At 41.0% G+C, this 27,165-nt stretch overlaps 1 protein-coding gene and 3 non-coding genes across 5 annotated transcripts; 3 read left to right on the top strand and 1 right to left on the bottom strand.

Moving 5' to 3' along the window:
- The first annotated feature begins 4,157 nt into the window (after positions 1-4,157).
- kcnh6a (potassium voltage-gated channel, subfamily H (eag-related), member 6a) lies at positions 4,158-25,840 on the top strand. Of its 2 annotated transcripts, none has more exons than XM_061026698.1 (16): positions 4,158-4,436; positions 6,683-6,913; positions 7,734-7,883; positions 8,272-8,375; positions 8,930-9,239; positions 9,446-9,648; positions 17,063-17,476; positions 18,546-18,963; positions 19,778-19,977; positions 21,361-21,613; positions 21,997-22,190; positions 22,341-22,440; positions 22,520-22,807; positions 23,237-23,417; positions 23,956-24,163; positions 24,426-25,840. In XM_061026698.1, exons 1-16 carry the CDS (start codon positions 4,361-4,363, stop codon positions 24,690-24,692), a joined length of 3,597 nt encoding a protein of 1,198 aa, XP_060882681.1. In that variant the 5' UTR covers positions 4,158-4,360; the 3' UTR covers positions 24,693-25,840. The 2 variants fall into 2 exon arrangements, with proteins under 2 accessions (XP_060882681.1, XP_060882680.1); XM_061026697.1 differs by having other exon boundaries at positions 23,234-23,417.
- Positions 7,612-7,683, top strand: trnac-gca (transfer RNA cysteine (anticodon GCA)). The gene has a single exon. It is a non-coding gene; the product is annotated as a tRNA-Cys (tRNA).
- Positions 20,162-20,233, top strand: trnac-gca (transfer RNA cysteine (anticodon GCA)). Its single transcript has one exon. It is a non-coding gene; the product is annotated as a tRNA-Cys (tRNA).
- trnac-gca (transfer RNA cysteine (anticodon GCA)) lies at positions 23,444-23,515 on the bottom strand. The gene has a single exon. It is a non-coding gene; the product is annotated as a tRNA-Cys (tRNA).
- Positions 25,841-27,165: the final 1,325 nt, after the last annotated feature.

The following is a 27,165-nucleotide window of genomic DNA, read 5'->3' as shown; positions in this document are numbered from 1 at the left end:
TTTATTTGCTTTACACTTTAAAAAATAATTTAAGTTTTGCAATATAACTGGGGAGGATGCTTGGAAAAGGACAAAGTAGCTCAAAAAATATCTGAATAAAGAATGAAAGCACATATCTTAGAGTAGAATAGAAAATTGAAAACATATAGGATATGGCTTAAACTAGAGTAAAAATGTGTATTTATTCTGTAAACTAAATATCAGTAGAAGCATGGGGACAATTATTATAGCATAACTAAAACCAGATATGAAGTCCGGTTTCACTCCGAGATTGAGAGAAATGCACTTATGATGTGTGTATTGAAGTGTGTTTCAGTTACTTGAGGTGTGTAAAGTACAGTGAGTATCTGTTTAGCCTGGCTGCTATCAGAAGATTGGATGGTCTCTGGTCTGCACCGAAAGGCGACTCTGAGCTGAAGGAATTTCAGGGGAGATAAGAGTCCGCTGTGACGTCTGACTCTCAAACTATTTCCCATCAGTGCTGTTACACGGAGCAAAGAAATCGGCATTTGCTCATTATCTTTCCATAGCTAGTGTCAGGTGATAATCTGTCATGTAGACTTAAACATGGAATTCAAACACCAAAATACTAGAGGCTACTTTTTGTTAAAATACATGTGCATTCAGTGTTTTAAGTGTTCTCTCAATTCATACTTTTTCTCAATAAGTAATGCCTTTGTGCACTAGAACGTAATGGAATTCCTATAAAAAAAATTTTTGTATATGAACTCATGTGTACATGCATTTGGTTATCAAAGCTATTCTGATTGTGTTTCCAATGATATTTCTTGTCAACATTTAGTGTATCAAAAATGTAATCAATTAATGGAAAAGCATGCTTAATCAATATCTTTATATAATTATTGTGACAGTTTGATAGCTGATTATGGAACTTTCCAGGTGTGCTTTTTTTCCTGTAAAGTTAAGAAAGTGGCAAGACAAAAAACATTATAGAAAAATCCCAAATATGCGACTCAAACCCTTTACTGGACTTACACCTGTAGTCAAATATTTTCACACCAATTTTTGAATTTGACAAACAAAAAGACAAACAGACCAAACACATATAGGTCAAGGTCATAAAAATAAAGTGTTTTCATATCTATGAGGACATTTCTATAAGGACAGAATCATTGGGATGCTCTACAGCACTGAACACACAAAATGTTGTGAAAGCTTTCAAGGGCATGTGTGAACGCAAGCAGACATTTCTTTTTTCTTAAGATTTATTTACCAGGCTTTTAATTCCTTTAATTGATACAGGAAAGTGTAAGTGTCAGAAATCAGGGAGAAAGACAGCGGGGAATGACATGCAGGAAAGGAGCCGGTCATTTTCAAACCACATTCATCGGAACCACAGCCCTGTACATGTTAGGCCACTGGCGCTCCAAACAGCCAAATCTTTCCAGCCATCTTCTCAGTAAAAATGTATGCAAGAGGTCGGGGTGAGGCAATGAACGAATGGAGCAGGTAAAATTCAGGAAAATTCCATGCAATCAAGTTTGAGGGGGTGATGACATTTAACCCTGCAAACGATTCGGCTTGCCAGTATGTTCTTCCCTGATCTTTTGTGTATAGATACAGTGAACGCATCTTAATTACACGTGATTGTATTGGGCTAATTTTAGCACATGCCATCGTTCGATCCGGGATATGCGTGAACAAGCCACTCAGGAAGACCTGAGAAAGAAATGTTCTCTAAACTGTCAGGAATGATTGTGTAATAAAAAAGTTTAACTTACAAATATCATGCAGCGTAGCAGCTCGTTGTCTCTCGCAAATGCACATCTCACACGGTTCTCACACCAAGGGGTCATGGGAAGGCATGCTCCTTGGTTATTTTTAGCTCTAAATTATCAAAGCTGTTGAGACAGAACACAGAACAAGCACCTCAGCCTGTCTGCTGAAGCACAGAGCCACGTACCCTCTGATCTCCAAACACCTCACAGAAGGAACATCTATATAAATAAACACGGGTTTATGTTGACCACTTTTCTCGAAAGAAAGTGGAGCTGAGACATCTTAGATGGAGAGGTCATAAACCTGCTGATTTAGACTTATTAATTATTAATTATTATTATTATTAATAATAATAATAATAATAATAATAATAATAATAATAATAATAATAATAATAAGAGGAAGAAGAAGTAGGACAACAAGAAGAAGTTTTATGGCGCACTCACACTAGGCAATCTGTATTGTGCACAAGAACGCTTCACCCCTAAAGTCCAGTTTGTTTGACTAGTGAGAGTACTCCGATCCTTGGCCCTGAAATAAATAAATGTGGAAATAAATAAATGTAGAAATAAATAAATGTAGAAATAAATTTAAGACATTTAATTATTTATGTCCCATTTATTTACCAGTTTTTATTTATTTATTCCAGTATTTATTTATACATTTATTTATACATTTATTTATTTATACTTTTGTCAGGTCTCGTCCTCCACACTGACACGCTTGGAAGAGGTGTGCCTCGGCATGGTACCTTTAATGCACCCTCTCTAACCTCTGTACCCATCTGCACTCTGCCTGCCTTCAATCTCCTTCAGTGAAACTTGATGCAGGCCTCATGTCAGTGTTGTAGTTGGAGAAACTTTAAGTAGCAGGAAGTGAAGCCAGTGAACAGAACATACCTCCCAGCAGTAAACATCACTCGGCTGGTCTATAAAACCTGTCTGTGGCAGCTAAACAAGTCTAACAATGTGCGAATCTAACAAATAGTCTCGGACCTCCTTGAATACTCTCCATGTGACCTTTAAGTAGGTATACAATTGAAACTGTGGCTTGAATGTCTGCTCTGTCTCTAAATACGATGTGTGTGCCAGCTAAGTGTCCCCAGTTTTGGTTCAGAGATGTCATTAGCATCCAGGTGAAAGTACAAGTTGTTAAAGCTAAGTTGCTTGTCTTTTTGTATGTTGCATGTTTGAATTAATCATATTTGCTGCTCAGTTCTTTGACGGTAAGCTTATATGTCTGTAAAGCCATAGCTTCTCTTCTCCTCATCTGGCCGTATTTTGGACCTTTTCTGTATTTGGCATGTCTCTTTCTGCTCTAGTGGCACTTATCAAGCTCATCAGTGTGTTCTGATTCACAATGCCACCCCTCAAGCTCACGTTTTCCCTTTGTTCCCAAAAGAAACTTTGCGTATAAAAGCAGAGCGAGGACAATTTGCTTCAACTTACAAACTGAGGTCCAAAGGTTTAAAAGGGACGGGACATCTCACACAAGACAACACATGCCATTTTAAAGCTTAGCATGAATATAGATTTATACATTTTCCAGAAGTGTGATGGCAGTCACCGAAAGAGAGGATGCTGCTATTTTTGAGCCCAGAGACTTGAGATGTTGAGTGAAGCAGAGTAGACAGATAAAGGGGTCTGCACTATGTCATACTCACACCACAGTCAAGTCGTCCACAGCAGAATAAACGTTAAGGCAGGGGGTGGTTTTCAGAATAAAACATCCGATTACTTAAAGAAGTCATTTCGGATAAAATTGGGTCAAGCCATCCAAAATGACTTACTTCTATAAATGATGATAGGAATGGAGGACATTTATGATTTTTGCTTAATTTTAAGTAGAGCTGTCAATCATGATGAAGTTTGTCCCATATCTGTAAACATAAAAGAGGCACAGGTTATGCCAGTCAGGAGGAGGAGGAAGAGCTCTGAATCATTTGGCTTCACTTCCTGGGAGCTACTTGTGCTGTCATCCAATGGTGAAAACAATGAAATGGCCTACTTGGCGTTTAATTTGAAAGTAAGTCGCATTGTGTTTCCGTTCTGGTCCTGGGTGACTCTTTCTGAACTGACGCTGCTGACAACAGCTGCTGTCAAGCCAGGGGGCAGTGGAGGGGCCAGTAGGCTATATGAGGGATATTTAACTAATAGCGTCTTCTCCGTCGTCTCCACCGTGTTGTGTCCAGACTCGAGGGAGTAACTTCGACTGAAGAAATTCTGCGCTTAATCCCGACTTTCTTTCACAAAGCAGGCTACTGTAAATGCAAAGGAAAAACAAATGTTGAGAATGATGTGCGGTTTGTTTTTACGTGTTAGCGCACATGGCTTTTGTAGCCTCACGTAGTCTACTTTTTTTTTTTTTTGTTATCCGCGTGCACCATCCTGCTTGTGTTATCGCCCGGGCAACCAGGCAACCAATCATCCGTTTCGTCATCCTCTCGCGCTCCATCCCTCGCCATCACTACCATCAAAACCAAAGGGAGTGGAAAACGTGCTTTTGACGCGCCTTCTACAAGAGGAATCTGATACTTTAATTAGAGCTCTCTTTTCTATGATACATATTTATTATTAAAAGCCGTACATGTGTCGGGGAGCTGTTCTCTCTCAGCAGCAAAATGCCTGTGAGACGCGGTCATGTTGCGCTCCAGAACACCTACCTGGACACGATCATCAGGAAATTCGACGAGCAAAGTAAGTGCAAATGAAATTAAATACCCCAAGTTTTGAACAACTGCTGGTACGTAGTTGACCCTACAGAAAGTGGTGATGAAACAGACACCAATGAGCTTTATAAAAAAACGCTCGTCATGGCATGCTTTATCGTGGCAGATGTAAGGCTTTTTGGTTATGTGGAGTGAGAAATGTATTTATTGATTTAAATCAATCTCCACACATTTGCTGACAGAGAGTGTGTGGAAATAGTTGCTTAGTTTGCCCTCCATTATGTTGCAGGGTTAGTGCACCTGCATGTGAGTGCTCACCTGACGCCTCACATTATGTTCCATTAGCTCACAGCTGTAATGGAAAAATAAATCCTTTTTTTATGGGTCTACAGCCGCTGAGGCTTGTGATAAAACACAGATGTTGCATTTAATCTCCTCCTTTGACAAGTTAGGCTCATTTCGATATTCATTTGTAAATCTAACATCAGTTATTTACTTGTGAAATTACTTATTTAAATTAAATTAAAAGCTGCTAATTTAGTACCCCAATAATTTTCCATTCAGTTTTTCAGTTTTCTCCTTGGTACATTTCCCCCTTTGCCTGCTCTATTTCACTTTGGACCATTAACATGATTTTAAAATTGCTGTGACATTCTAATCAGAAGCCAGCTCGACATGGAAAAATAGCTGATTGGTGACAACTCTAATAAAGAAAAGCTCATCATTACTTATTTAAGCTATTAAACCCCTTTAAATGATATCGTGCCTCTACTGTATGTCTTTGTGTGTACTTGTGCACGTGCAGCCACAATAGACCACCAGGTGAGTGCACATGCCACACAGACAGCAGTGCTGCTTAGCAACCGTGTGACAATCAGTGTTTCCGCTCCGGGTCCAACATAATGACTTTGGACTGAATGTGCTTTCCATCAGCGGGGCTCAACCTTTTACTTAAGAGAGAGGGGCTGAGTGAGTCCCCCCTCTCATCCGTGCGGCCTGCAAACAGGGCGAGCTGTTTACCCCAGTTCACCACATCAGGATAATAAAAAGGCCGTTCAGAGGCTGTAGAGGATATGTAGGCCTGCTGTATGTACATTCAGCACATTGAACTCCTCCATTAGCTACGCTCGAACAAAACTGGCCCAGTTCACTTTCCTGGTGGACAGTGGTTTTTGGCATAGTGACTGTAGAGGCCCTTTGTAGGCTACAGGCACTACAATAATCAATAACAGGAAATGGGTGGTATATGAGCTTTAAAATAATCCTGAGAATGTTTGTGAGTGAGTAACTCATTTAATCAACAAAAAAAAGAGTTCAATAATGCAGGAAAAAAACATAACTGTGGTCCAGTTTTCACTGTACTCAGTCAAACCACTGTAATAGTTTTACTTTGAATTAAACATCAAAAAAGAAAAAATATTTACTTGTATTTTAAAGTTTAATGAGAATAACTTAAATGGGAAAAACATTGTTTTATATCATGAAATAGATATTTGAGCCAAATTAATTCAATATACATTTTAAAACTTTTAAAAATATTTAAAGCTAATAGATCACATTTTTGCTCCTTACATTAAAACACACCCAGAACCATTGAAAGAAAACCAAAAAATGTCAGACAGAATTCATTATAAATAGAAATATGTAAATATATAAACAATTATTATTATTATTATTAGTCTAAGAATATGGGCTAATTATTAACAAATACAAAAGAATGACAAAAAGTTAAGGATACAATCTTACAGGCTTATCCTGATCGACCATAGACAACTTGTAATTTCCCACAATTAACAATGCAGCAGGCGTGACGCCACAGACGCTCTTTAAGAGGCCACCTGCTCCTCCTCGGTCCTTTGGGAGAATTTGTGTCGCTTACAACATTAGCGTCATGGAAAGATAGACCTCATCAACTCTTCTTCAGCTGATTGTTCAGAGCAATAATTCAAAACACCTGTACTTAAATACATTAGTTGAATCAAAGGGTTTAGTATAAAGTTTAGTATTATAATAGATACTTTTACACAATTTGAACATTGACTTGTGTGGTAACTTTAATAAAGCAACTGTAGGCGTATTCAAGTATCCTCCTTGATACTTTAAGTATTTTTGTATTTTTGGGGGGTAAGGGAAGGTTAATGGAAGAGCTGGGAGTGAGTTCTGAAAAGTATGTGTTGTTAACAATTCAAGTAGCATCTTTATGCCACACTACATTAAACTACAACATGACATTTCCGCTTTTTTAAACTGGAGTGTGACACTTCTGTCCTTCAGATCGCAAGTTTCTGATTGCCAATGCCCAGATGAAGAACTGCGGCATCATCTATTGCAACGAAGGCTTCTGCCAGATGTTTGGCTTTGCCAGGGCAGAGATCATGCAGCAGCCCTGTACCTGTCAGTTCTTGGTCGGCCCCGGCACCATGAAGAGCGCCCTCGCCCAACTGGCACAGGCTCTGCTCGGCTCTGAGGAACGCAAGGTGGAGATCCTCTACTACGCCAAGGAAGGTAAGACTGCAGAAATGGAGAAGAGTTATACACAGGAAGAAGAAAGGTTCAAACATCACCCCTGTGAAGCACTTACAGTGATATGCCATGCTTTTGAAAACTCAGGCTTTTATAATCCGGCTTTAAATCAGGAGCTGGGTTGAGACCTGGCATTCAGACTCAGTACCCTATTGTTAATCTATTCTTAAGACAGGCTCCTATTAAAACCCATTTGTATTGGCTCTGCTGTATTGCCATATAAGTTATTTTTTGTGTATTTTTAACCCCCTCTCTCCTTTTTACCCAACGGTCTTTACCATGCTTTGTTTCCTAAATGTCCTCACAGGATGAACAGGCAGACATTTTTAAAAACAAGTGAAGTAAAAACAAAGTCAGTCGGTCTTCCAGGCTGACCTGTTTTTCCTTTACCCTGACACAAAATCCTGCCACAGTGGACACGTGCCTGGGAGGGAAAGCAGGCACTTTAGTGTGTGTGTGACGTATGGCGTGTGTTTGTGTGAGCGTCTCTCTCCCCTGTTTCTATTTTTAGACCACGCTGATTGCAGAGTGAAGTTAGACCTGACAGGAGTGAGCTTATTTAGACTATTTTAGCTTTGAACTTCTCTCCATCCCCCCCCTCCTCTTTGAATCTTTATAACCTTCCTTAAAAGCCTTCCCTCATAAAAACTATCAGATGGAAACATCAGATATTTACATGTGGGGGTATAGCTCAGTGGTAGAGCATTTGACTGCAGATCAAGAGGTCCCCGGTTCAAATCCGGGTGCCCCCTTTATTTAAATCTGCCTCTCTCTCCTTCTCTCTCTCTCTCTATTCCTATAGGGACGTGCAGACGGTGTCTTGTGGACATTGTTCCCGTTAAAAATGAGGAAGGCGTTGTCATCATGTTCATCCTCGACTTCCAGGAGCTGATAGATCGTTCTCTGAAGAAGTCAGGCCTGAGGCAGAGAGTCACCCAAGGATTGATTTACTGTAAACATTACTCTTATATTTTACCTGCATGATAAACATTCAAACTTAGGAAGTCGTACGGATGAATGTTTTTTTTCTGTACCTGTAAACAAGTGTTGATTTTCTGTTTGCACGTATGAAAATGTTTTGTAGAGTTACATGACATCACAGTAGTCAGCACGGACATTTTAATTATAAACTTAAATAGAGTACAGTCTTTCAGTTTACAAGTATGTAGTGGAGATTACTACCTGCAAACAACACACTCTCACAGTAAGCATTGAATATATAAATGTACTAAAGTGAAGACCGTGTGAAAAATCTAGTTTTGGTAATTTATTATACAAAAACAAATGTATAAGTACTTTGAGTTTTGAGAGCTGAGCTGAATAAGAATTTCCCTCCTCAGGTCAGAATCGCAGGTTGAAGATGAGGCTACCGGTGCTGCGCTCCATGAGAAGGTCTTCACTTTCAAAAGATCAGTTTGAAGGTGTGGTTGTGGACTACCTGCAGGTTAGCTCTGGCATAATCACATTTAAAAAGAAACACACAAAAGTTGTTTTTCAAACATGCTTGAAGCCCTGAAAACCTCCAATTGTCTGTGTCTAAATTGTTGGAAGAGCAGCTTTTATTTTGGTACGGGCTACTCATAACCATTCAATGTAAGCACTGTGCACTTTCAACTGTCTTCTTCCTCAGATAGCAGTGGGAATTGTTTAAAATCCAAGGACTGATATCTCAGCCAGAAACGCACCAAAGGGAAGAATAAGGGAAAAAAAATCTTCCATTGTTGAGTTCATCTGTGTCTGTTCAGTAACCCCTTTATTTATATTTTAACTTCTCTGTTGTTTTGATGAATCACTTCTTGTTAAAGAAACTATTTCCTGACAGTATCCACACCTGACTCTGGAACTATCTGACTAAGACAGGCGAATGCTCTGTACACGTTGGGCCTCTTTGGCAGGGAGACATTCCTTTCTTTTTGTGTATTCTATGCATAGGTATGGTTGCACAATTTATCAAAACAAAGATTATTTTTTTGTCCTCCTGCTCCATGTTCTCCACAGCCAAACAGCGAGGAGGTCCCTCTCAAAGAGTTTCGGATCCCGTCTAAAGAGAGCTGCATGCAGTCTGAGACGGAGGCTCTAATCGAAGAGGACCGGGACCATCCCTTCCCTACAGCCCAGTCCTCCACCGCGCAGCGCTCTCTGCTGACAGACAGGCTGGACCCTGGCATCCCCTTCCCAAGGGGAGCGTTACCTCGGAGCTGTTCTCGGGACAGTGTCCGCAGCCTCCGACGCGCCTCCTCGTTGGATGACATTGATGGCATGAGAGCAGAGTGGAGCATCGGACCCGGAGACCCCCGAGCCAACAGCAGTGAGTGTCTGACATTGCTGTATTTGGCTTTGAAATCAACTCAAATAACATCAGTTCAAGGAAATTTATTTAGGATTAAAAAAACGGTAGTATGCTAAATAAGACAACGATAAGCAACATTAACAACTCATTTTGGGCTGCTTTAGTGGGACTGGCTGCAAATTCTGCTACAATATATTTTTTCTTTCTAATTGTTGATGCTCCAGATCTAAAGCCCAGCACTCTGAACTCCACGTCCGACTCAGACCTAATGAGACACAGGACAATCAGCCGGATCCCTCAGGTGACTCTCACCTTTGGCTCGGACCGCATGCGGCCTCCCTCGCCCACCGAGATTGAAATCATCGCTCCGAGCAAGATTAAAGACCGGACCCAGAACGTCACAGAGAAGGTCACTCAGGTCACGCAGGTAAGAGAAATCATTTCTCCATCTTGTCAATATGAATGGTTTCTTACTGCACGCGTAGAACGCCTGATGAGATTAGAGTCGAATGAAAAAGAGTATGTTGAAACCGGACAAAATCCATCATGAGAAGTACAGGAAGAATTTGGGCCTAGATGGTTGTTAGTGCACAAAAAGTTTTTTCTAGAGAGCCATCAGGTGGACTCTTACAACATAACCAAAAGTGATTATTCTTGGAAATAATTGGGCAAAATAACACAAACCTGTTGTTTGTTCAGCCTGATATTTAGGAGTGAGATGATTTCTGATGAAAAGTGTCAGAATATATTTGACTGCTGGCTGTCTCCAGCACCTGGAAATGACAGATTTATGTAGTGAACTGGTTTATGTATGTTTGGGAAAGGAACTACAAGTCCTATCAGGTGACTTGTCCTGTTGTATTCTTTGATAGCAGGTCATGTTTTGTCCTGTTTTTTTTTTTTCTGTGTGTCCTCGTTCTGCCTGCACTTTCACATCCAGTCATCGCCTCTGCACAAATATAGTTCATTGACGTCTATAAATGGTATTTTGCTTCTGGCTCACTCAAGATGTTAAATGACATCTGCAGTCACGGGGTGAACGTGTGAAAGAATAATCTCACCTGAGGTGTGACATGTATAGCACCAACAGTGGCGCACACTCCTCAGCCACCTGTTATCACACCAGCGCGTCCCAGTGTTCACTGTAATCTGTCGCACGATGGAAAAATACTCCAAAAACACGTCTGGTTTCTGCTGGAAATCAATTCTTCGAGTAACGTTTTCTCGGTAATGAAAGAGTTAAATTACTAATTGCAGGATTGTGAGTCTGGTTGAGTGGAGCTTTTGTTCCCAAAACATATTAAAATATTCATCTGTCATATGAAAGATTGTCTTTTTTAGGAATTCTACAGAATTGAATACTTAATAAAAATTAATTAGAATTTTTAGTACTTGAACACACCTGTTGTGTATTTGCGTGTTTTGTGCAGGACAGAGGTGGAAGTGTGACACCGTGGGACTCCCAGATTGCAGCACATTAACCTAGTTTACCACAGGGGCTTCCACAGAGGGTAGTTTACTGGTTTTGTCCCACTTTATCTGTTTGGCTGTTGGTTTATTCTTTAAGAAATACAGCTCATAAAACCTGCTCAGAGCTTTACGAGATATTCTGATGATGTCGGAATCTGCACGACTTTGCTTATAGAAACCCACTGTGTCATTATTTTACATTTATTTACATATTTGCATGCTTTTTGACAAGTTTGCAAATGTTAAAGCTTGGTGATTGAATGTTGCTGCCTTGGCGACAGTGAGATCTCACACCAGGAGTGAGAGTGGTGAACACAGCAGACTGTGACTTTCTGTACAAACAGAGAGCAACATGGCTTCTGTGGCCTTTGGAGAAATCTGACAGGATGAACAGAAGGCCTCCTCGGCTCGGCAGAACACTTGTTATCTCAACTCTACTAATGTCTCGCAAACTTTGGATAAAAACTGAATGGTTTGGTAGTGGAGTGTTTGTCTCTTGCTATGTAAGGTATGTATTTTCTTCTTTTTTTTTTAAGGTGTTGTTTGGGAGACAGATGGCTTTTATTACATTTATCGATTTTCGGCATGTCTTCTGATGACACACAAATCTCTTTTATTTTGTGATATTATTTCTTGTGAAGAAATGTGTCCCATGCACAGAGGCTATTGTATTCATTAGATACGGGTTCTGGTTTGAATCTGACCTTGGGCCTTTGCTGCATGTCATCCCCACTCTCTCCTCCCAACATCTCCCGTCTCTCTTCAGCTGTCCTATCCAATAAAGACCAAAATAGCCCAAAAATACTTTTTTGGGGGGGAATGTACTACGCTACATGACTTTATAGAGGATTGTCTTCCATCTTTTTATTGTGATGTGTTTTTGGATCGCTTTGTGGACATTCCATTGGACATTAAAGCAGATTTTGTGGGTGCGTCTGTGTGGGGACCACAGAGTGTGAAGGTGTTGTTGAGAGTAAAAAAAAAAAGGGGTTCTGGTGAGATGCAGTTATGAAAGTGAGCGAAAAAGCACAACAACTGTGAGCTTATTGAGCGGCTTGTTGCTATAAGTGACCTTGGCCTCTGGAGCTAATGGCCGTGGAGGGCAGTGTGTGCATGCTCTTGTGTACATCTGACAAACCACCAACTGAAACGTGCTAAATCATACCGCGGCTCCATCTTCTTCTTGCCCCTTTTTTGTTGTTGTTGTTGTGGTAAACAACTTTAATTGATTGGAGTGGTATCATAGACATGGGGTTCAAAGACTAATGTCAAACCCTGCAGGTCAGCTTGGAGGTCAATCCCTGCTGCTTCTGCCATGTGTGAACAAACTTTAGCAGTGGTCAATAAACTTACCGATGTGTACATTTTTTTAATAACTATCATTTTTTAAAAACCTGTACCAATCTATATGCTTAATTTGCTTTTGGTTATCTTTAGTTATACAATAAAATGCTTGGTTATCCAGCCTTTATAATTGGATTTCGATTGGCACCTTACAGAAAGGGAAATGAAGGTTGTCATTGATCTTTGCTCGCATTGATTAGTCTGTGTAACATGAGGCACACAGTGTGATTGATTGTAAAAGACTGGTTACTGCAGAGAAGCCCCGGTACACTCTGACTAGTTGTCTCTGTTTGTGTCCGGGAATGAAGTATGTCTATTTGGCGCCCCCTGGCTGTGAATGAGGATACTACAAGAGAATGTGGAAGAATCTGGATACAGTTTGAATCTACTGGAATTTCCTATTTGATGCACCCTTTACTCGTGGCCATATACTGTATGTCTGCAAAGCTGAAGTGTGTGTGTTTAACATGTTTATATTCATACAGTGATGTGATTCAAACATGCTTATTGATTAAAACTCATTATTCAAAGAGAAGTCATAACTTTGCATGTGGCAGACATTAAATAGTGATCAGGAATAAACTTAAAAGGGATGAATATCTATCCTCAAATACACTTATTTTATTAGTTTATTACTAAGCCACATGACATTTTTGAAAAGTAGGAACATCTTAAAGCCATTCTTTGAAGAAATAATTTAAATACAAATACGATATCTGAGTGACTTTGAGTTTGTTTAAGAACAACAAATGAACTCTGTAAAACTACAGCATGACTTTACACTGGCCTGTCTGTTTGAACATTATGATAATTGGCTGTCCTGAAAATGGTAATACAAAAAGTGAAATCACAAAATTAACATGTCATTGTCGCTGCAGCCACTTTGCATGCAAATACAATTATTTCCATGTTATGTTAAATATTTCCACAAGTCAGGATGCCTACAAGTTGCAGACTATGATGCAGAGTGTTAAATCCAAACCTCTTAAACACTCCATTTATTCATGGTAAACATCAAACTGTTTTATGTTATGTCACGCACAGGACTCTGCTTTAGGTTGTGTGGAGGAGGCGTCATTCATAGAGCCCGGGGGTTTTGCTTTCTGTATGTTTTGAAAGAGGATCCTGTGATGGGGGCTGGGCTACACACAGGGCAGGCAGCAGGAGAGAGAGGGGAGGTACAAACTGATGGACCGAGGTTGCCTGCTTTTCTTCCTGTGTTTGCCCTTGTGTCGTGTGATTCAGCATGAGCCTGAAGCACAAACTTCAGCCTGTGAGTACCTCGAGTAGCCTTACTGACTCTCTCAAGCGCCCTGGTGTCCTCCCCAAACTCTGCCCTTTCCTTCCCTTTGTTGCTTTCTTCTCCTCTTACCTAACCCTTCTCCCTCCACAGGTGAGCGACATCATCTTTATGGAGGTTAAGCTGATGCCATGTCACCGTGCTATGGCAAAGACCATTATTTGTGCACAGAATCTTCATCTCATTTTGCATTTATAACCTTTTGCATATCACTTACTCCTGCTTCAGGTTTATTTAGTGTTCTTAAAGTGCAGAAATGTGTTGTGTGTTACTGTGTTTATGTTTGGATTAAATAAAACATGATTAGGACGACGTACTGGCTAAAACGTTAATATTAAGTTACATTTTCAAGGGAGAAAAGTAAGTATTTGAAACGAGTTTTATGTGACAATGTGGGCCTTTGCATTGTTGCTTTAATCCAAATTGAGCATAAAAGAAGATAAAACACAGTTCATGTTCTTTTTTGAAGAGTAAATATGTGTTATTTCTCCCCCCTTTACTAACTATAATCTTGCACTGTCTCTATGCTCCCTTCAGTAAAGCTGAATATCTGTGAGTGTTCATTATGAACTCTGCATCATAATGAAGGGGGACACCATTGCGTGCAAACTGGCGGTGACAGTTCTCTGGTGATCATTATGAGCCAGAGTGGACAACATCAATACCTTGACATTTCTTGGATGAATGAACTTTGGCTCGTGTGTTTACTTTCTAATTACAGTGTTGTCTTTTTGCATGTGTGCAGCTGCTGCGGTCGGTTACTGACACACAAATGTTGTTGTTGTTGTTAGGATAAGTGCAAAATCCTGTGGAGTCAACCCTGTTTACAAATATTGTACTCTGTCTGGGCAGAAAGTAGAGAGAAACAGAGCCAAAGCTGAAGCAGAATTCATTCTTCAATATAAACGTCTTCGTTCTGCGGTTTTGTTTATCAAATATTGTCAGGTACCTTTGACCATGGTACCTTTTCTTCGACTATATCTGGTCATTTCAATCCTCTGTTCTTGGAAAGTTGGAGAGACTGAGCTGGATTTTGACTTTAATAAAAATTGAGTCCAAATAGATTTGACAATGCCAGACTTTACTTGTGGTCTCTGTGTTATTGTGATGAAGACCTGCAGCTTCTCATCATACAAATCCAGCCTCTATTGTCATGGTGACTATGACCATAATTATGCAAATTAAACATGCAAATATTGTTGGACTGTTTGCGAAGGTATGAAAGGAAAACAATGCGTGCCGTTCATTTTTGCATTGGGTAGCTTCATAGTGGAGCTGTGGATGTCAACAGTTGGGCTTCGGACCGAATTTTCACACCAGTACTCTAATTACATCAGCAACCGTGTCCTGACCTTGCAGTTAACAATGAATTAAAAACACTCCTCTGCATGGCGCCCAATCAATGTCGGTACTTAATTCTGGTTCACGATTGACGAAACTCTGATAGGAGTGGTCACATGGCGCAGATAAAAAGGGAGACTTAGTGAGTAGTCTGGGTTAAGAGCAGTTAAAGCTACGCGGGGACTCTGTCAGCTGCTGAGTTTAAGGTTTTTCATAATAGTCCGTATATTTCTATACAAGAGGGTGATGCAGCAGAGAAGATGGCCGCTACACAGCAGGCAGGTAGGGCTGCAGAAACTCTACCTCTACTGCTGTGGTCAAGACCAGGATGAAACACTGGACAAAGAGGCTCTAACTGTAGTACCGGTCAGTGGGATTATAAAACTAGTTCTGCTGCCACAGTCACTGTTATCTTACTGTTTTTATTGTTGGTCTGCATGTTAATGCAATTAGGGAAATCCATCAGGAAGGTGTGGAATCTCTGGATGAGGATTTGTATGCTGGTCTTTTTTGTCCCGCGAAATAGTTGAGTTGTTTCTGACCTTATTGCTGCTTTAGAAATGACGCATATTGAGAAACTAACTGAGTCTGAGAAACCGATAGAGTCTGAATATGTTTCCCCTAATGGGGTGGGGTAACTTATTCACCTGCCTATTTTTGTTAGAAATTTCATTTTTTTACATTGATCATGCATTTAACACACTGAAAAGTGAATTGGATTTCAGTTCTCAGCTTCACAAACAAGCTGTGTTCATTAGAGTGTGGAGCATTTTATCATGAATGCATACGACATTATTAACAGCTGCTTTCTAGTGTGATATTTTTCTTCTGTTCATCAGTTAAGTTTGCTTAATTGAAGTGACGTGACAGGCATTTTTATTCATCATTCAGTTTGAGTTCCGGAGTGAATAACTAGTGGTACAATAATGCGTGTCTTGCCGTGTCATGTTGTATCGCATTGTTTCACAAAAGTGGCAACCTCCAGTGTTGAAAAAAGAAGCTCATGCAGAAATGGGAAAAAACTGCAGTTCCTCGAGTGTGCACTTCAGACTGGCTTCAAAGCCCCAGACATCTCGTAGGCGCACATTTTTATTTAAAGCCAGTGTTTACAGCAGAAATAACTGTTTACTAAATGTTTACAGGTTTGTTCAAATCATGAATTTGGTCTTAAAAACATAATTCTTTATCAGCACACACAGTACGGAGGAATACATTTTTCTTTTTACAACTCAACTGTTTTGACTTTATGAAGGATAAGAGTTATACATAACAAGGGACATGGCTGATCTGACTGAGCTTTACCTGGAGGTTTAGGCTCGTCTCACTCCTGCTCTTTGTTTGATACTAGATTCAGATAGACAGAAAGTTAGTTCAAGAGAGCATTTCCACTTTGGCAACCGCCATCGATGGGCTGAGACTTAGGGCATGTTTACACAGTTTATGCTTTCACATCATACTGAGCGTACCGTACTGTATGTATGTATGTATGTATGTGTATGTGTGTGATGGCAAACCGTGGAAGCAAATATAACAGTTAAAGATTTTTGGCATTTGTGGCTCCAAACGGGAAATATTAGTAAGTAAAGTGCGGCGAATAAATCGAGCGGGACAGCAGAAACTGAAGTCAGTGGCACAGAGGATGAGCCCAGTGCACAGTGCGTGGTTTGCGGTCTAATAAAGGATATGCATATCAGGAATAAAACTGCCTCCTGTGTTAACTGTATGTACGCTACTGTAAGTCAATGTTGGCCGTAATGGTGGTACTTACAAATATTTGATGTGGTGGTATTCATTGTGAAAAGTTTGAGAACCAAGCAGTATACTTTGACTGCTAGAACTTTGAATGTGAGGTCAAAGAAACTGTTATTACAGGAATAAAGAAATTCAAACTGTCTAGTTTGGTGTTTTTATGTAAAATAGAAACAATACACTGAGCTGAACCATTCCAAGGGACAGTAACCTTTCTGATTCACAGTGAGTACATGCAAAGTAGAAGTAGTTGAGTTAGAAGGATGGTGCAGTTTCATGAATATTAAACCTCATCTGAAGAATGAAACCTGCTGAAAAATTTAAAACTCCTCAAAAATTAAACCTGGTCATGAAAGCTATATTTAGTGAATGGATGATAGTGAATGATAATTAAAAGTTGGATAGTTGTAGATGCTTAATAAATATAAAACTTCCAACTTTTTGTTACTTCTGTTCCGCTGATTTATTGTTCCCTTCTTTTTCGGTGTCCCAAGTATTTGCCGGAGTGCAAGCAAAGAGCGCCTCCCATGTTCCTGTGAGAGATAAATCAGCTGTTCTTCCTTTCTGAATAATCTACTCTATCTCACTTGTAATTGATGGTAATATCTTACCCCCATCCGTTCCCTCTGTCCCTCAGGTTTTGTCTCTCGGTGCCGACGTGCTGCCAGAGTACAAGCTCCAGGCTCCCCGCATCCACAAATGGACCATCCTTCACTACAGCCCCTTCAAAGCGGTGTGGGACTGGGTCATCCTGCTGCTGGTTATCTACACGGCCATCTTCACGCCGTACTCGGCCGCCTTCCTTCTCAACGAGGTGGAGGAGCCCTGCGGCTACACCTGCAACCCGCTCAACGTGGTCGACCTGGTGGTGGACGTCATGTTCATCGTGGACATCCTCATCAACTTTAGGACCACCTACGTCAACCACAACGACGAGGTGGTCAGCCACCCGGGACAAATCGCACAGCACTACTTCAAGGGCTGGTTCCTCATCGACATCGTGGCTGCCATTCCCTTCGACCTGCTCATTTTTCGCTCAGGGTCTGAAGAGGTGAGAAAGAAGAGGAGACACCCAGAAGATTTAGGGGACATGATCTCTTTAAGGTTACCATAAAAGAACCGTCCTCAGTTTGATTCTGGTTGTGATCTGGTAAATTACAACAAACATGACAAGGTGTTCAATTTTAGGGATCAGTTTGATTACATACCTCATCTTTCTGTTAATATGCTAATCGAACAGAGACTTTAGGACTGTTGAAGAAATTACTAAGACTCCACACAATAAGACTCAGCTGACATCAGATGGCTCACGTTGATGAAAGTTTATTCATAGGATGAATACTCATGAGGAGACATGATTCAACATCACACTTCTGTACTCGTGTCTTGCTCAATCACATCTGCCGAACTTCTCGAAAAGGCATCGCATATATCCTAAAAGACGTTATCATTATCAGGGTCGTGTCACATTGACCCACCGAGACTAATCTGTGACGTCTATAACACTGGAGCAGACAGTAAGTTTACCAAACATCCTTGCAGATATCAGGAAGAACAGATGACACTCTCCAAGCTGTACTTGGTGTTCTAATAACAACTGAACTCTGTCAGGTCTGGCTGACATTAGAGAACAGTGAATAAACCTAATGACATCTGCACATTATAATCTAAATAACTACAGAAATTCCACCACAAGGACGACTGAGTGGTGCCATTCAGAGTGGAAAAACGGCCACTTTTCTTGCAATGTCCAACTTTCTTCCTTACAGTTGACCAAAATTGGTGTTTTATCACAATTCAAAGTTCAACATTTAGAGTTTTTGGAGACTGAATGGTGAATCCATCACAAAGTTCACTGATTGGTCCAACTCTCAGATCCTGGATTCAGTTGATTCTAAGTGTTTCTCAGACTGAGTGTGTGAGAGTTTATTGAGTGTTTTTGAGGCCGTTAGTTGTAATTGATCATTGTGGTTGATTTAGACCGTCAGGGGGTCATGCTGTAATTATATTCTGTTTTAATACCTTCCATGCTTAAGGCTACATTTAGGTCTCAATACACGTTGTTTCTGCTCCACAAAATAATCCTCAGGGATTAATATTCCACCTTCTCTCTCCACCAGCCTCAGACAACCACTCTGATAGGACTTCTGAAAACTGCCAGACTCCTGAGGCTCGTCCGAGTGGCCAGGAAGTTAGACCGCTACTCAGAATACGGAGCTGCCGTTCTTTTTCTCCTCATGTGCACCTTTGCCCTCATCGCTCATTGGCTGGCGTGTATCTGGTACGCAATCGGCAACGTGGAGCGCACTGGCTCGGCCCGCATCGGGGGAATGAAGATCGGGTGGCTGGATAACCTGGCCGAGCAGATCGGAAAACAGTACAACGACAGTGACACCGCCTCGGGCCCCTCCATCAAGGACAAGTATGTCACAGCTCTGTACTTCACCTTCAGCAGTCTGACCAGTGTGGGCTTCGGAAACGTCTCGCCCAACACCAACCCGGAAAAGATCTTCTCCATCTGTGTCATGCTTATCGGCTGTGAGTAGAGAGAGTGTGAGTCTGAAATAAGAACCCTTTGAAGACGAGCACTCACGAGAACAAATCAAATACCTCCATTAAGCGACTTTAATTGAATGTGAATGTAGTAAAGATATTATTGTAAAAGGACCACACCTTTTATCCTCATGTTTTTTTAAGTGAATGCTACAAAATAGACACATTCTCAGTTTCCTATGGACTTATTTTTTTGCCATGTTGGAACTGAATGGGAACAAAAACTTAAATCATGATGGGACACTTCAACTGTCCTCTTAAATACAGGCATGTAAAAAGAAATCTTCATATCATTCTTCTTTCTGGCAGAGTGGGATATGTCATGCATTTATTCTCATGCATTTATAAGGCAGGTTTAAAATACTTTTTTACTTCAAACAATGATGATGCAGCTTACTCTTTAAGACTTATATACTTATATATATTGTAGAGATAGGACAGTAGAGAGTGGGGAATGACATGTGAGAAAGAAGCCAGAGGTTGGATTTGAACCTTGGCCGCCCACTTGGAGGACTAGATCCTCCATACATTGGGCGTGCGCTCTATAACCACTACGCTACCAGCGCTCCTGATGATGATGTTTATTACTCTTAATATTGCAGCTGACAATCTCCTTATCGTTATACCTGATTTTCTATTTTCTATATTGTGTTTCAGGAGTTGTTTTTTTCATGACTTTGTTTTGGAAAAGTAGGGTTAGGATTAGGTTATCTGCATATTGCTGAAAGACCTTCAACACATCCAAACATTTAATAATGAGTTCCTCCAAAATAAAGTATTTGTCTACTGTTCTCTGCAGCTCTGATGTACGCCAGCATCTTTGGAAACGTGTCGGCCATCATTCAGAGACTGTACTCTGGCACGGCTCGGTACCACACCCAGATGCTGAGGGTCAAAGAGTTCATCCGTTTCCATCAGATCCCTGGAGGCCTGAGACAGAGGCTGGAGGAGTACTTCCAACACGCCTGGTCCTACACCAACGGCATCGACATGAACGCTGTAAGTCACGCTCACACGTGGTCAGCCACGAGTTCACAAGAGCTTGTTGTCTGAGTTGTGATAAATTGATTGAAAGATTTTTGTAGGAAAGTTGTTTGTTGGACTGTTTGGAAATATGGAGCTGTATAATAGTGCCCTCAAGAACTTTATTCCAGATCACTGTTTCTGGTTTTAAACAGCCATGGGGGGTATAGCTCAGTGGTAGAGCATTTGACTGCAGATCAAGAGGTCCTCAGTTCAATTCTGAGTGCCCCCTTTCTTTAAATACCACATCTGATCTTCTTGTCTGCAAAATCCAAAACTCTCTGACACTCGCTGTCCACACTGCATTTGTTAAATATTTACATGACTTTTCTCTGTGAATTCAAATCTGAGATTGAAGTCAGAATTCTGCCTTTCAAAACAGACTTTAAAATCAGAACTCTGATGTTTTCTCTTCTCAGTATTCAAAGAAGGAAAAACAGAATTATGAAGTCAGAATTATTATTTTGTTTTATTCTGAGATAAAAGTTTGAAGTCAGAATTCCCTAATTGTCTTCCTAATAAGTAATCCAGAAGGGGGAGGTTCATAATAGGAGGCAATCGATGCCTGCTTATGTCAGTGCACTTCCTTCCCTCAAATTGTCAACCTATATATCAGTTGTCATGATTTGCCACTGTTACCAGTCTTTGACCTACATGGTTTGCCCACCTTGTTTCTGCTGCTGCACTGACCCAGTTTTTCCACAATAAACCTTTACGCATCTCTATTCTCAAGGGAACACAAATACAGTGCATCTTTCCTGTGTTGCTTTGAGTGAATTTGCTTTGTGAGTAAGAGTTAATTTTTCATATTTTTGGGTTAAAACCCCAAAAGCTTTATTAAAGTCAACTTTTGTTTCCCAGTACTTTAAAGGTTTTTGGATTGTGTTAGTTGTTAATGAATCAAAACAGCTCTGCATGGTAAAGAGAAGGTGGTATAACTCAGTGATAGAGGGTTTGATTCTAAAAGTCCCCAGTTCAAATATGGGTGCTCCTTTGACAATTCCAACACAGATGAGTGTTTCCATTGAGACTGCAATTTTAGAGCTGATGTGCGTCATGTTGCTACTTAGGGTTGGGCTGCCAACAGCATCAGAGGGCACTGATAGCCCGTGCCAATTCAATGTGAGAATAGATTCTCACTTGGAGCCACTGTCCTTTGTGACCAGCCTGAATCGATCTGACACATTGCTCTCCTTCTCTCAGCTCTCACTCTCTTTTTCTGTGAACCTTTTAGATTCAAAATCTATTTTTAGACGACGTGTTTTTAGGGACAGAAGACAAAAAGGCCGCAGGGAAAATTTTAAAGTAACAAAAATACATTTTCAGCAGATTCACCCAGTGCTCACTGTCTCCCTGCAGGTTTTAAAAGGCTTCCCTGAGTGTCTGCAGGCTGACATCTGCCTCCATCTGAACCGGAGTCTCCTACAGCACTGCAAAGCCTTTCGAGGTGCCAACAAAGGCTGCTTGCGGGCTCTTGCCATGCGTTTCAGGACCGCCCACGCTCCTCCTGGTGACACTCTGGTTCACAGTGGGGACATTCTCACCGCCCTCTACTTCATATCCAGAGGCTCCATAGAAATCCTCAGGGACGATGTGGTGGTGGCCATACTAGGTGAGCTGAAACCCCCCCCTAAAAAAAAACAAAAAACCTTTTCACTTTGTTTTATCTGTTCTTTCAACCTTTTGTACCACGAAGCCCCAATTCAAACTACACCACAAAGACACACTCACTTTGTTTTGTGTCGCCAGGGGTGTTTGGGCACAGCTCCACTTTCATTCCACTGTGGTATTGATCATCAATTGGCCCAGCACTCGGGTCCAGGCTGCATGCATAGGTCGTTTCTTTCCCAGCTGTGTTTTAGGGAACCAATTTGTGTTTACAAGAAATGCTGTTTAGATCCCCGTCATCCTTATGCTTTGTATTGTCACTTCGTCAAACAACTGCTATTATTGTCGCTACACAAACTTTGTTTTTTGCCTTGTCTGTCACTGTAGGAAAGAACGACATCTTCGGGGAACCCATCAGTGTGTATGGGAGGCCGGGCAAATCCAGCGCTGACGTCAGGGCTTTGACCTACTGCGACCTCCACAAGATCCTGAGAGATGACCTGCTTGAAGTGCTGGACATGTATCCCGACTTCTCTGACATGTTCTGGAACAACTTAGAGATCACCTTCAATCTGAGAGATGTGAGTGCCACCACAGAAAATAAATGTACACATAGCCACGTCATCCTGAAAGTGATGACGGTCCTTTGGCATTTTCTCGAGTGTTAAATATGTCCTTAAAGTATGAGACCTGCTGTGTATTTCCAAATCACTGAAGCTGATATGTATCAGGCAGATAGAATAAACCAGACATCTCCTGGCAAGGACTCTGAATGTGGCTACCGCCGGGCAAGGCATCGGAGAAGCTCCCTGCGGCGCCGAAATCGACCAGGTGAGTGAAGGTCCTTTCATTTCCTCATGTTTCTGTTCCGTGTACTCTCGCCACATCGTCTCATCTGTTGCCTGCACAGACGGCATGGACCGTGACGACTCTTATCCTGACCAGTCCTGTTTGATGGGAAACCACCATCAGGGTGTGACGACCGGATCCCACTGGGATGACCTCTGCAGCAGCCCCAGTATCTGCTCACAGTCGAGTGATGAGGAGATGAAGCCCATGGGACAAAGTAAGGTGGAGCTGTACCCCCCCGGCAGTGACACCAGAGACTACCCCCCTGCAGTGGTCAACCTCCTGCCTCACAGCGGACCCTCGGCTGGAATGGGGCCGCCTGTAGACCTTGGAGGGCCACCATACTCAGGTAAACATTCCCTCATCCGTCAGGTCTGAATAATGCCAAATGTGTTCTCATTTAAACTATTTAAGAGGTGCCACAATACTTCAGGTCCATCTTAAGTACACACATTCAGCCTGTTGTCATCTAAACATTCAAACTTCCCAATAAGAATAGCCAAAAAAAAAAATTGTGAGTTGCATAAAATCGATCTATTTTCCTTAGTTGGCTTTACATCAAGGGCTTTATGTAAAAACATCTACTTCTTTATGCATTTCTCATCAAATGGATACTGTTAGACTGTATGCAGTTGTTGTGCTATACTTGACTTGATAGTCCTGTTAAGCACACACTCTTACTGAATCCTCTGCACACATATTCAATTAGATTTTTTTTTAATAGCAGACAACAAGCTGTGTGAGAAATTAAAAAAGGGATTTTATTTCCTCCCAGCAGCGGCACCAATCCGCATGTCGGGCCTTTATGGCTACTGGCCAGACCGCAGGGCCAGTCAGTTCTCGGAGAGCCAGAGACGAGCCTCCTCGCTCAGGGCCGGTTTCCACCCTCCACCCTGCACTGAGGATCGGCCTAGCGAGCTGGAGTCCAGGCTGGAGCTGCTGCAGTCCCAGCTAAACAGGTGAGACAGGAAGAAAACAAACGGGCAGGGGGCATCCGGATTTGAACCGGGGACCTCTTGATCTGCAGTCAAATGCTCTACCACTGAGCTATACCCCCTGATGACTGTCAGTATCCACACAGTGTGATTCATTGTTATTGCTCTGTAGCCAATGTTTGCCTCTGACTCATGCTTCTAAACGCTCCTCCCTCTACTGCTGTGTTTGCATATCAATTCCCATCTGCTTGTGAGCATGTTGTTAATACCTCCTACATGTATATGACACAAAAGAGAGGGGGGAGGAAATGCAAATACAGGTAATAAAGTGTGGAGGACAGTCCTCTGTAAAGGTGGGCAAGCATGTGCTTATTTATAGCTGCCTTTGTGAATGTATGTGAATTAGAGTGAGATACTTCAGTGAGTGCAAGAGAGAGACCTAGTGGACATTTTTGAAATAGCAGATGACAGGACTACAAAAAAAAAAAAAAGGTTAGAAAGAGATCTATTTCATTGAGATTCCTGAATTCACATCGGCTGATTTTTTTTCTTCTTCTCGCAGGCTGGAGACCCGGATGACAGCAGACATAAACGTGATCCTGCAGCTCCTCCAGAGGCAGATGGCCCCAGTGCCTCCAGCCTACAGCGCCGTCTCCCCGAGCCCTCACCTGCCTCACCCCACCACCCTGTACGCCACAGGAGCACCCACAATCCACACCGTCCCCCCAATCCAGTCGGTACAGATGGACAGCACTGCCTCTCTCCTACAGGTGTTGTGTTTATACTTCATTTTTTAAAACTATTTCACATAAAACAAGACATGTAAAGTGTCAAATGGTGACTTATAGAGATACTAGTTAATGGATTTTTTTTAACCTTGGACAGTGACATGCTAGCTGTTTCTATTCTTTATGTTCAGCCAAGCTTAGTTCCAAAGTATTTAACTATTTCTTTGAGCGCTAAATTAGATGAAGGTTCAGCACATTAAACGATTGCTGTCTGAGTAAGGCTCAACTCCCGCTCTCTTTCCAGAGTCCAGACTCTGACTTCAAGCACAAATCCAAGGACTCGCTTTCCAGTGGGATCCACCTCACCGTGGCCTCTGATGACACCGTGTCCATGTCGCCAGAGACCGACCCTCCCCTTCTACCATCCATGAACCTCACCCCTCCTCAAGCTCTTCCTGGACTGATGTGTGGCAGTCAGCGTTACCCCTCCCTCCCTGAACACCTGGAGACCTCGACAGAGATGCAGGAGATCCAGAGGCATGTCTCTGACCCCATCCTGCCCGGCAGCTAGAACCACAACTACCACCAACACCACCTAAAAAAAAAAAAGCCTGATCCTTTCGGATGGGATAGCCATATGTTCTCCTCTTTGCTACATCCTTTATCCTCCTTGGAAAACGCCCCTCCGTCCTGTTCAGATACTGCTGTAGAACGTGGGACGTCTGAGGGTTCAGAGTGCCTCCTCAGTCTAAGTTTTGGACTCTGTTGCATCTTCACAGGCTGCTGTGATTTTATGCTCCAGCATCCCTTCACTCATGTGCAATAAAGAGATTATTCCTGCCCAATAGGGCGGGGTGATGGTTAAACTTGAGATACCAGTTAACACACATTTAATGAACTTCTGTCATGCAGTCACTGAATCACCCCAGAACAAGGTTTCATTAAAAATAGCTGAAAAGTCAAGGACTACTACTATATCTGTATGCGTTCACTTTGTATCAGGATTAGACTTTAGATTAGAAACAAATCTATTATTTTGAAGTGAATTTATTTTCCAAATGTTAGAGATATATCTGTTGTGTAAAGAATGATAAATCTAGTTTTATGAGTTAAGAGATTCACTATTTTTTACGTTGGTGTATGTAAAAGATATCAAAAGGCATGACAGAGTTGGGAATGATGTCGGTGGCCATTTTGAAAACAATAGTTTTCATCTCATATTTCAATGTCAAGACATTTTTTTTTGACACGAGTCAGCAGTTCTTTTTGTTTGTGTTATTGCATCACGAGACGGTAGAACACAATCGCGCAAAGCAGAAAAACACCATTCTTGTACACTTAGGACGTAGCCCTTTATTTGGAAAATAACTGCTTTGCTCTGGTTTGCCCTGTTTTTGTGTCTGTAGATCTTCCACTCAAATACAATGACGAGCGGGCTCACATGGTTTCATGAGGTACCTCGTGTGTTTTTTTCTTAAAAGTGCCAACATTAGAGGAATTCTTGCCTAGATTCACATAGACTGTGGTATGTAAAGAGGTGAAGTGAAACACTGCATAGAGTTGTTAAGTGACAAACTGTAAGATGATGTCACAGTTTCATCCACAAGGTGAATGTAATGACTTTGTAACATTTCTTATTCTCTGTATAATGGTTCTTAAGCACAAATACCTGTTATTTATCTTTTCTGTTTTTTTTAGATTAAAGACACACTACAGTCACACCTGGAGTCCAATATGCATTATTTTTATGCTTCTTTTTTTAAACAGATATCCTCACATTGACGTGCAATACATGCAGCCAATTGCCAACAAACCTTAGTAGTTCAAGGTATTCACAGGGAGTTACACCATCAACCCACTAGGTGGTGGTAAAGGAAGCTGCTCTTGTACTTGTAACCCTGTCGCCAAAGGAAAAAGTTAATGATTTTCAGAAACGTTGAACATGTACCTTATTATTTCTATATTTCTAGGAACGTACATTTCAATGCTACAGTATAGATTTAACTGCTTCTGGTGCTCTAGAGCATTTTGAGTTTAAATAGGTGAAATAAAAGCTTTAAGTACAGATTCTTAACCAAAGTTTTTTTTTTTTAAGATTTAAAAAATTGGCCCAAAACATTGTCATATGAACACATTGAGCAAACAAGTGTTCTAGTGTTCCCTTTATACATTTACAGGAGGAGCATTTTTTCTTCTGTATTAGGACGATATTTACAAATAATGGAGTCTATGAGGTAATAGGTATACTTTTAAAGAGCAGTTCTTTAATTTGTTATTATACATTTGTAGGAGAGAGCGATCAATTCTATTTCGTTATGTGCCATTCCTGTCACTTTGTTGTAAAGTTAGAGGTGAAGCTATTTGAGTCAAGTGTCCCATCATTGTTTAAAAATGTATCTTTCTGCATTGTCGTAGAAAGCCCTTAGAATGAGCACTTATTGCAAAAGTTGCAATATCACTCAATCAAACTATAGACTAATTATTGTAGTTAAGAAGAGAGCAAATAAAACACTGCATTTCCATCTGACTGCTTTTTAGGAGTTATGATTTAATCAGGACCTTCTTTATATTTTATTGAAAATGTGAATAAAGGTCCTCCTCATTAAATAGTCATTTCTGAATCTCAACCACATCCTCCATTATTCTCAATGAGAAACAGAAAGTTTACACTTTTCCCCCCGCTGATTGATTTTATTTCCTGTATTGAATTTATTAAGTTTTAATAATTGTATTATTTTTTGCTTCGTCTGTTTAAGTATTGTTCTCCAGGCGTTTTATGACAGTTACAAAGTATACGTTGAGAAAAATCATACATCAAAATCATCAGCGTTGCATTCACTGTTTAATAGTTTATTAAAGGCAAGCTGATTACCTGAATACTTTGGAATGATTCAAATATTACCCCTTAATTCATCAACTAACTATTGCCATGTTATATGGACTTTACAGTCCAATGCAAAGAAGGCAATTAGCTTTTCTTAATGATGTTTAAACTGACATTTCAAGTGAGCTACAGACCCTTAAAGCGTCGTTGGTGACCTTTG

This window comes from Labrus mixtus, chromosome 20 (assembly GCF_963584025.1).
Source record: "Labrus mixtus chromosome 20, fLabMix1.1, whole genome shotgun sequence".
Taxonomy (NCBI): Eukaryota; Metazoa; Chordata; class Actinopteri; order Labriformes; family Labridae; genus Labrus; species Labrus mixtus.
The sequence above is the reverse complement of the archived record's forward strand: the minus strand, read 5'-3'. Positions and strand labels throughout refer to the sequence as shown.

Coding starts and splice junctions, on each gene's coding strand:
- kcnh6a (XM_061026697.1), top strand. CDS start 4,361: ATGCCTGTGAGACGCGGTCATGTTGCGCTCCAGAACACCTACCTGGAC. Junction 6,914..7,733: donor CCTCTACTACGCCAAGGAAG/GTAAGACTGCAG, acceptor CTATTCCTATAG/GGACGTGCAGACGGTGTCTT. Junction 22,191..22,340: donor TCACCTTCAATCTGAGAGAT/GTGAGTGCCACC, acceptor GATATGTATCAG/GCAGATAGAATAAACCAGAC.